This window comes from Chiloscyllium plagiosum, unplaced genomic scaffold (assembly GCF_037043375.1).
Source record: "Chiloscyllium plagiosum isolate Xiang-an unplaced genomic scaffold, Cpla_swu_hap1 HiC_scaffold_19, whole genome shotgun sequence".
NCBI lineage: Eukaryota > Metazoa > Chordata > Chondrichthyes > Orectolobiformes > Hemiscylliidae > Chiloscyllium > Chiloscyllium plagiosum.
Genome location: NW_028270157.1, coordinates 53,968,358 through 53,979,270, shown reverse-complemented (window position 1 = coordinate 53,979,270; position 10,913 = coordinate 53,968,358). Strand labels below are relative to the sequence as shown.

At 46.8% G+C, this 10,913-nt stretch overlaps 1 protein-coding gene across 2 annotated transcripts in view; it reads left to right on the top strand.

The window, feature by feature from the left end:
* The first annotated feature begins 1,775 nt into the window (after nucleotides 1-1,775).
* Nucleotides 1,776-10,913, top strand: part of parvg (parvin, gamma) — a 51,677-nt gene continuing 42,539 nt past the window's right edge. The window contains exons 1-2 of one of the 2 annotated variants that reach the window (XM_043709210.2): nucleotides 1,776-2,133; nucleotides 2,610-2,700. In XM_043709210.2, the coding sequence (XP_043565145.1) occupies nucleotides 2,626-2,700 (75 nt within the window). In that variant the 5' untranslated portion in view covers nucleotides 1,776-2,133; nucleotides 2,610-2,625. The remainder of the gene's footprint in view (nucleotides 2,134-2,609; nucleotides 2,701-10,913) is intronic. The other variant, XM_043709211.2, reaches the window with a different exon arrangement.

Here is a 10,913-nt window from a genome sequence, read left to right as displayed (position 1 = left end):
AACTTTGCTGTGAAATGAAATTGGCATGTAACTCAATTCAGTGAACAGAGAGGAAATGTGATGAAACCGCTGGAGACTGTTTATAGAACTGCCTGTAAGGTCAGGCTTTTCACAACTATATGAAGAGGAAGAATGTACAGACTGAAACATCGTGATGGTGCAGCTCTATTTTAACATTTCTGTCACTTCTAGTTGATCTGTGCATATCAGAGTGAGGGAAGTCACTGTTTGTACTTGTTTTCCACATATTTAGGCCCTTGAAGAATCTCAATTATTCATGGAGTAAATCTCACTTGACATGGTTCCTCCTTGAAGATGTATGCCCTCTGATTCTGAGATCTTTCAATAGACTTTTCGTTTTCTCATTTCCTCGTTTTGCATTATCAATTCCCCAGTCTTGTTCTCTAAAGGACCAATGTTTACTACTCTTTTCCTTTTTATAAGCTCTCAGTAGTTCCCGCTAACTACTTCTTTCATCTACTTTCCTTTTTTTTCCAGTAATCTTTGCTGGCCTCTAAAATGTTAAAATTTTTAGCCACTCACTTGACGTCACAATATGTTTTCCTTTTCTTCCAATTTCATAACACATTTAACTTTTTAAAAAATAACCATGTTCATCCTTCTCATAGTCTTTCTTTTAGAAATGAAATGATTATTTGAGTGTTATGACAAAAGGTCCTTAATGTCTTATTATTTATATAGCATTTTAAGCTATCTTCATAATCCACTTCAATTCCCATTTTCAATTCCATGTAATCATTTTTATTTAAGCTAAGACCTAAATTTATCACCTCATACTGGATGTGATATTTTATCATGTGACCAATTTTATGGAAAATCTTTTGTGATGGGATTATAAACTAATCCTTTCTCATTAAATATGACAGGATCTAAAACAGCCTGTTCTCTAGTTGTTTCCACAATATATTGTTCTAAGAAACTGTCCCAACTACCTGCTATAAACTCATCCTTTAGGCTATATTTTTGTATTTGCATTATCCAACCTGCATAAAGATTAAAGGCACCAATAATTACTATAGTACCTTTCTTACAGGCCTGTTGGTGTGGGTAATAGAAGTATTGCACCCATACAGTTCAGTTTGTGACTGTTTGTTGCAGCATTATAGAAGGAGTTTTGTTATGCAGTTTAGTTCATCCTATTATTGAGTTGGAATATTTGATGTTGGCATCAAATGTGAAAAGTGAAACTTTTCCTCCCCAGCATCTTGTTAATCTGCCACTTTGGTGTAAGCTTTTCCACATGTCCCCAAAAAGAACTAAATACCATTGATCAATTTAGTGTATGGAAAGATCGGGATGGGGTCACCATATCCAGTCAAACTACTTTGAGTGATTGTTAAGTGTCTTAGAGAAATTGCAGTGTATTCAGTGTTAATTGTTTTAAGTGATTAGGTACATACAAGTTAAGAAATAAATGCTGGTGAAATTCATCGTATTAGAACTTAATTCACTGTAAATTGTGTATGAATATGTACTTTTGAATGCATCTCAACATCAATAGTTCCTCCATAGTATGAGTGAATGAAACTCAAACATTAAGTCAAAAAAACCATTCAGCTAGTTTAGGTTATCCCAATATTTAGGTCAGTCTTGCAATGCTACTTTGACTCCCCTTCTATCATCTTATAGTGGCTTGTTTCAGTTTTCTGTCTGTTGCAACGGTTAATTGAGGGGGTGGCCCATATCACATCTACCAAGAAATCATTTCCGTTACTCAGCGTTGCAGATATCCATATGATCTCCAGTTAAAACCACAAAGGGTGAGGAGGAAGTCACCATAAAGTCAGAAAAATAACTGCTTTGCTAATATATTTGATTTTTTTTTGTATTTTGTAGGGATTGAGTTGAGCCTACATAAATTCACTTCTCAGATTTCTGTGTAAGAATCTAACAATAGTAAAGTTAGTTATCTCCTTGCCACAGAGTTCAATCTCCAGCATGTACATGTGGCCACTGCTGATAAACAAACTGTTTAGTTTTCTGTAATAGCAGTTGAAAATATGAAGTGAAGGAGATGCCTGATAATTTCCCACTTGGCTGAATTCCAGGAAACCGGTGATCTTTTTGGGGGATAAAGAATAATTCACAACTTAAAATTGTGGACTAACAAAGGTAAGTTTTAGAGATCTGTGTACATGCATTTGGCAACATTATACTATAAAATCATGCAAAACATGCTATTTTAAAGTCACAAGTTGCGAATTGTCCTTTCTTTCCCATCTTTCTCTATGCATTTTCTTTCACGTGCAAACATTATTTTAGAATGCCTTTATGTTAAGTACCCTCTTCTGCAGATTGTAGAGGAGTATTGCAGAATCTGCAATGTCAACCATGCAAGTGTACTGAAATTAATTTCCCAGTCTGTGTTTGTATGTCATTGAGAATTTATTATATATTGGGATTAAGGCACATTTATTTTTTAAAGCAATAACTACATCAATGCATGTTGATTCTGGCTGAAATTCAGAAAGGAAGGAAAGTGGAGTCAGAATTAGAACTAAAACTTGATATTTTTTCTGTATGTATTACTATATTCCAAAAAAAAGTACATTTTGCTTTAATGTTTTGTAATATTTTTATTTTCTTAGTTTAGTGGAAAGGAGAATGGTTAACATTACTTCATATGTGTTCAGTGAGAAGAGGCCCAAAAATCCAACCCTAGACAACTTCGAAGCAGAAGTAAGCCATTCAGTCCATCGAGTCTGCTGTACTATTCAATCTGATCATGTCTGATCTGATAAACCTCAACTCCAATTTATTGGTTTTTTCCCATTAGCTTGAACCCCTTACTAATTAAAAATCTGTCTCTCTCACCTTTGAATATACTTAACACAGCATTCTATAGCAAAGAATTCTATACATTCACTACCCTCTGAGAGAAAAGACTCTTCATCTCTGTCCTAAATGGATGACCATTATTCTAATATTTAGACCTCTGATCCTAGACACTCACAAGAGGAATCTATCTTTCTGCATTCGCAGTCAAATCCTGTAAGAATCTTGTATGTTTGAGTAAGGTTGCCTCTCATTCTTCTCTATTTCAATGAGTACAAGCCTAATCTACACAACCTCCACTCATTTGCCAGTTCTTCTGTATATTCACCGGACAGCCTCCAATGCCAGTGTATCTTTCCGTAGAGAAGGGGCTCAAAACTGTTCACAGTATTCCATCTGTGGTCTGACTAGTGCTTTCCAATTCCCCCTGAAATAAAGACCGAAATTCCACTGGCCTTCTGTATTACTTGCCGACGTCAGATGCTTGCTTGTAGTGATCCATTCAGAGAAAGAGGTTTGAAGAATTGTGCAGTTGGTAAAATCAGTGAAACCTGAACAAAAGCCATTCCCACTTCTGAAAAAACACTACGAAGGCCAGTATTCCACCACCAAGTCTCCCTTTATTTACATGTGCATTGTATGTGACACTGACCCAGCTAGCTCAGAGCTGGCTCCTAGAGTGAACAGACTCTATGACACTCCTGTTTATTTTTCTTTTCTTTTTCTTTTTTTTAGTGCTTATTTTATCCCCAGCACCCATGGTGTGTGTGTGCATGTGTGAGACACAGTGAAAGACACAAGGTGCACCAATCTTTATTCAATTTCTACCACCAGGAAGATAGGAAAACACCCGGGTGGCCAGTGACAAACACTGCCCTTCACATCAAAGGACAGTGCTGTGTGATCAAAAACAGTGAGGGGGAGGGTAGGGACTAAATCAAAATAGAATTGGAGGGAGAAATGATGCACTCCACTCCCTGCGGCGCCCACCTCTCCCTGAACAACTCCAGGGTGTTGGTGGACACCGCGTGCTCCTTCTCCAAGGACACCCGGGCTCTAACGTAACCGCGGAAGAGGGGCAGGCAGTCGGCCCTAACGTCCCCCTCCACGGCCCGCTGCCTGGACCTGTTGATGGCCAGTTTGGCCAGGCCCAGGAGCAGACCCACGAGGAGGTCTTCAGACCTGCCCTCCTTCCTCCGTACCGGGTGCCCAAAGATCAGACACTCCTGTTTATTTTCTTTTTTTTTAGTTTTCCTCTACCACCTAAGTGATCCCTGGTTTATTTTTTTATTTTTTTATTTTTTTTTATTTATTTTTTTCTTTATTTAACCCCCACACTACCACCTAAGTGCGGTAGTGCTTATTTTTTTCCCCAGAACCCATGGTGTGTGTGCGCAGGTGTGAGACACAGTGAAAGACACAAAGTGCACGAATCTTTACTCAATTTCCACCACCAGGAAGATAGGAAAACACCCGGGTGGCCAGTGACAAACACTGCCCTTCACATCAAGGGACAGTGCTGTGTGATCAAAACAGTGAAGGGGAGGGTAGGGACTAAATCAAAATAGAGTTGGAGGGAGAAATGATGCACTCCACTCCCTGCGGCGCCCACCTCTCCCTGAACAACTCCAGGGTGTTGGTGGACACCGCGTGCTCCTTCTCCAAGGACACCCGGGCTCTAACATAACCGCGGAAGAGGGGCAGACAGTCGGCCCTAACGACCCCCTCCACGGCCCGCTGCCTGGACCTGTTGATGGCCAGTTTGGCCAGGTCCAGGAGCAGACCCACGAGGAGGTCTTCAGACCTACCCTCCTTCCTCCGTACTGGGTGCCCAAAGATCAGACACTCCTGTTTATTTTTTTTTTGTTTTATTTTTCTTCCCGGGTGGCCAGTGACAAGCACTGCCCTTCACATCAAGGGACAGTGCTGTGTGATCAAAACAGTGAAGGGGAGGGTAGGGACTAAATCAAAATAGAATTGGAGGGAGAAATGATGCACTCCACTCCCTGCGGCGCCCACCTCTCCCTGAACAACTCCAGGGTGTTGGTGGACACCGCGTGCTCCTTCTCCAAGGACACCCGGGCTCTAACGTAACCGCGGAAGAGGGGCAGGCAGTCGGCCCTAACGTCCCCCTCCACGGCCCGCTGCCTGGACCTGTTGATGGCCAGTTTGGCCAGGCCCAGGAGCAGACCCACGAGGAGGTCTTCAGACCTGCCCTCCTTCCTCCGTACCGGGTGCCCAAAGATCAGACACTCCTGTTTATTTTTTTTTTTTTTAATTTTAACCCCCACACTACCACCTAAGTGCGGTAGTGCTTATTTTTTTCCCCAGAACCCATGGTGTGTGTGCGCAGGTGTGAGACACAGTGAAAGACACAAAGTGCACGAATCTTTACTCAATTTCCACCACCAGGAAGATAGGAAAACACCCGGGTGGCCAGTGACAAACACTGCCCTTCACATCAAAGGGCAGTGCTGTGTGTTCAAAACAGTGAAGGGGAGGGTAGGGACTAAATCAAAATAGAGTTGGAGGGAGAAATGATGCACTCCACTCCCTGCGGCGCCCACCTCTCCCTGAACAACTCCAGGGTGTTGGTGGACACCGCGTGCTCCTTCTCCAAGGACACCCGGGCTCTAACATAACCGCGGAAGAGGGGCAGACAGTCGGCCCTAACGACCCCCTCCACGGCCCGCTGCCTGGACCTGTTGATGGCCAGTTTGGCCAGGCCCAGGAGCAGACCCACGAGGAGGTCTTCAGACCTACCCTCCTTCCTCCGTACTGGGTGCCCAAAGATCAGACACTCCTGTTTATTTTTTTTTTGTTTTATTTTTCTTCCCGGGTGGCCAGTGACAAGCACTGCCCTTCACATCAAGGGACAGTGCTGTGTGATCAAAACAGTGAAGGGGAGGGTAGGGACTAAATCAAAATAGAATTGGAGGGAGAAATGATGCACTCCACTCCCTGCGGCGCCCACCTCTCCCTGAACAACTCCAGGGTGTTGGTGGACACCGCGTGCTCCTTCTCCAAGGACACCCGGGCTCTAACGTAACCGCGGAAGAGGGGCAGGCAGTCGGCCCTAACGTCCCCCTCCACGGCCCGCTGCCTGGACCTGTTGATGGCCAGTTTGGCCAGGCCCAGGAGCAGACCCACGAGGAGGTCTTCAGACCTGCCCTCCTTCCTCCGTACCGGGTGCCCAAAGATCAGACACTCCTGTTTATTTTTTTTTTTTTTAATTTTAACCCCCACACTACCACCTAAGTGCGGTAGTGCTTATTTTTTTCCCCAGAACCCATGGTGTGTGTGCGCAGGTGTGAGACACAGTGAAAGACACAAAGTGCACGAATCTTTACTCAATTTCCACCACCAGGAAGATAGGAAAACACCCGGGTGGCCAGTGACAAACACTGCCCTTCACATCAAAGGGCAGTGCTGTGTGTTCAAAACAGTGAAGGGGAGGGTAGGGACTAAATCAAAATAGAGTTGGAGGGAGAAATGATGCACTCCACTCCCTGCGGCGCCCACCTCTCCCTGAACAACTCCAGGGTGTTGGTGGACACCGCGTGCTCCTTCTCCAAGGACACCCGGGCTCTAACATAACCGCGGAAGAGGGGCAGACAGTCGGCCCTAACGACCCCCTCCACGGCCCGCTGCCTGGACCTGTTGATGGCCAGTTTGGCCAGGCCCAGGAGCAGACCCACGAGGAGGTCTTCAGACCTACCCTCCTTCCTCCGTACTGGGTGCCCAAAGATCAGACACTCCTGTTTATTTTTTTTTTGTTTTATTTTTCTTCCCGGGTGGCCAGTGACAAGCACTGCCCTTCACATCAAGGGACAGTGCTGTGTGATCAAAACAGTGAAGGGGAGGGTAGGGACTAAATCAAAATAGAATTGGAGGGAGAAATGATGCACTCCACTCCCTGCGGCGCCCACCTCTCCCTGAACAACTCCAGGGTGTTGGTGGACACCGCGTGCTCCTTCTCCAAGGACACCCGGGCTCTAACGTAACCGCGGAAGAGGGGCAGGCAGTCGGCCCTAACGTCCCCCTCCACGGCCCGCTGCCTGGACCTGTTGATGGCCAGTTTGGCCAGGCCCAGGAGCAGACCCACGAGGAGGTCTTCAGACCTGCCCTCCTTCCTCCGTACCGGGTGCCCAAAGATCAGACACTCCTGTTTATTTTCTTTTATTCTTTTTTTTTAGTTTTCCTCTACCACCTAAGTGATCCCTGGTTTATTTTTTTATTTTTTTTATTTTTTTTTATTTATTTTTTTCTTTATTTAACCCCCACACTACCACCTAAGTGCGGTAGTGCTTATTTTTTTCCCCAGAACCCATGGTGTGTGTGCGCAGGTGTGAGACACAGTGAAAGACACAAAGTGCACGAATCTTTACTCAATTTCCACCACCAGGAAGATAGGAAAACACCCGGGTGGCCAGTGACAAACACTGCCCTTCACATCAAAGGGCAGTGCTGTGTGTTCAAAACAGTGAAGGGGAGGGTAGGGACTAAATCAAAATAGAGTTGGAGGGAGAAATGATGCACTCCACTCCCTGCGGCGCCCACCTCTCCCTGAACAACTCCAGGGTGTTGGTGGACACCGCGTGCTCCTTCTCCAAGGACACCCGGGTTCTAACATAACCGCGGAAGAGGGGCAGACAGTCGGCCCTAACGACCCCCTCCACGGCCCGCTGCCTGGACCTGTTGATGGCCAGTTTGGCCAGGTCCAGGAGCAGACCCACGAGGAGGTCTTCAGACCTACCCTCCTTCCTCCGTATTGGGTGCCCAAAGATCAGACACTCCTGTTTATTTTTTTTTTGTTTTATTTTTCTTCCCGGGTGGCCAGTGACAAGCACTGCCCTTCACATCAAGGGACAGTGCTGTGTGATCAAAACAGTGAAGGGGAGGGTAGGGACTAAATCAAAATAGAATTGGAGGGAGAAATGATGCACTCCACTCCCTGCGGCGCCCACCTCTCCCTGAACAACTCCAGGGTATTGGTGGACACCGCGTGCTCCTTCTCCAAGGACACCCGGGCTCTAACGTAACCGCGGAAGAGGGGCAGACAGTCGGCCCTAACGACCCCCTCCACGGCCCGCTGCCTGGACCTGTTGATGGCCAGTTTGGCCAGGCCCAGGAGCAGACCCACGAGGAGGTCTTCAGACCTGCCCTCCTTCCTCCGTACTGGGTGCCCAAAGATCAGACACTCCTGTTTATTTTTTTTTTGTTTTATTTTTCTTCCCGGGTGGCCAGTGACAAGCACTGCCCTTCACATCAAGGGACAGTGCTGTGTGATCAAAACAGTGAAGGGGAGGGTAGGGACTAAATCAAAATAGAATTGGAGGGAGAAATGATGCACTCCACTCCCTGCGGCGCCCACCTCTCCCTGAACAACTCCAGGGTGTTGGTGGACACCGCGTGCTCCTTCTCCAAGGACACCCGGGCTCTAACGTAACCGCGGAAGAGGGGCAGACAGTCGGCCCTAACGACCCCCTCCACGGCCCGCTGCCTGGACCTGTTGATGGCCAGTTTGGCCAGGCCCAGGAGCAGACCCACGAGGAGGTCTTCAGACCTGCCCTCCTTCCTCCGTACCGGGTGCCCAAAGATCAGACACTCCTGTTTATTTTTTTTTCTTTTTTTTTTCTTTTTTTATTTTTTTTTCTTCTTTTTTTTTTCTTTTTCCTGTTTATTTTCTTTTTTTTCTCTCTTTTTATATATATATATTAACCCCCACACTACCACCTAAGTGCGGTAGTGCTTATTTTATCCCCATGACCACATGGTGTGTGTGTGTGCAGGTGTGAGACACAGTGAAAGACACAAAGTGCACGAATCTTTATTCAAATTCCACCATCAGGAAGATAGGAAAACACCCGGGTGGCCAGTGACAAACACTGCCCTTCACCTCAAAGGACAAGCACACCTGTTTTTTTTTTTTCTTTCTTTTTTTTTCACATCAAAGGGCAGTGCTGTGTGAATCCCTATTTATCTTTTTTTTTCTCTTCTTATTTTTTTTTTCTTTTGACCCCCACACTACCATCTAAGTGCGGTAGTGCTTATTTTATCCCCAGAACGCATGGTGTGTGTGTGCAGGTGTGAGACACAGTGGAAGACACAAAGTGCACGAATCTTTATTCAATTTCCACCACCAGGAAGATAGGAAAACACCCGGGTAGCCAGTGACAAACACTGCCCTTCACAGCAAGGGACAGTGCTGTGTGATCAAAACAGTGAAGGGGAGGGTAGGGACTAAATCAAAATATAGTTGGAGGGAGAAATAATGCACTCCACTCCCTGCGGTGCCCACCTCTCCCTGAACAACTCCAGGGTGTTGGTCGACACCACGTGCTCCTTCTCCAAGGACACCCGGGCTCTAACGTAACCGCGGAAGAGGGGCAGACAGTCGGCCCTAACGGCCCCCTCCATGGCCCGCTGCCTGGACCTGTTGATGGCCAGTTTGGCCAGGCCCAGGAGCAGACCCACGAGGAGGTCTTCAGACCTGCCCTCCTTCCTCCGTACCGGGTGCCCAAAGATCAGACACTCCTGTTTATTATTTTTTTTTTTAATTTTAACCCCCACACTACCACCTAAGTGCGGTAGTGCTTATTTTATCCCCAGCACCCATGGTGTGTGTGTGCAGGTGTGAGACACAGTGAAAGACACAAAGTGCACCAATCTTTATTCAATTTCCACCACCAGGAAGATAGGAAAACACCCGGGTGGCCAGTGACAAGCACTGCCCTTCACATCAAAGGGCAGTGCTGTGTGATCAAAACAGTGAAGGGGAGGGTAGGGACTAAATCAAAATAGAGTTGGAGGGAGAAATGATGCACTCCACTCCCTGCGGCGCCCACCTCTCCCTGAACAACTCCAGGGTGTTGGTGGACACCGCGTGCTCCTTCTCCAAGGACACCCGGGCTCTAACGTAACCGCGGAAGAGGGGCAGACAGTCGGCCCTAACGACCCCCTCCATGGCCCGCTGCCTGGACCTGTTGATGGCCAGTTTGGCCAGGCCCAGGAGCAGACCCACGAGGAGGTCTTCAGACCTGCCCTCCTTCCTCCGTACCGGGTGCCCAAACATCAGACACTCCTGTTTATTTTTTTTTATTTTTTTTTTATTTTCTCTTTTTTTTAATTTTAACCCCCACACTACCACCTAAGTGCGGTAGTGCTTATTTTATCCCCAGCACCCATGGTGTGTGTGTGCAGGTGTGAGACACAGTGGAAGACACAAAGTGCACGAATCTTTATTCAATTTCCAGCACCAGGAAGATAGGAAAACACCCGGGTGGCCAGTGACAAACACTGCCCTTCACATCAAGGGACAGTGCTGTGTGATCAAAACAGTGAAGGGGAGGGACGGGACTAAATCAAAATAGAATTGGAGGGAGAAATGATGCACTCCACTCCCTGCGGCGCCCATCTCTCCCTGAACAACTCCAGGGTGTTGGTGGACACCGCGTGCTCCTTCTCCAAGGACACCCGGGCTCTAACGTAACCGCGGAAGAGGGGCAGACAGTCGGCCCTAACGACCCCCTCCATGGCCCGCTGCCTGGACCTGTTGATGGCCAGTTTGGCCAGGCCCAGGAGCAGACCCACGAGGAGGTCTTCAGACCTGCCCTCCTTCCTCCGTACCGGGTGCCCAAAGATCAGACACTCCTGTTTATATTCTTTTTTTTTTTTTTTTTCCTCTCTTTTTTATCCCCACACTACCACCTAAGTGCGGTAGTGCTTATTTTATCCCCAGCACTCATGGTGTGTGTGTGCAGGTGTGAGACACAGTGGAAGACACAAAGTGCACGAATCCCCTATTTATATTTTTTTTACTTTTTTTTTCTTTCTTTTTTTTTTGAAAGACACAAAGTGCACCAATCTTTATTCAATTTCCACCACCAGGAAGATAGGAAAACACCCGGGTGGCCAGTGACAAACACTGCCCTTCGCATCAAAGGGCAGTGCTGTGTGATCAAAACAGTGAAGGGGTGGGTAGGGACTAAATCAAAATAGAGTTGGAGGGAGAAATGATGCACTCCACTCCCTGCGGCGCCCACCTCTCCCTGAACAACTCCAGGGTGTTGGTGGACACCGCGTGCTCCTTCTCCAAGGACACCCGGGCTCTAACA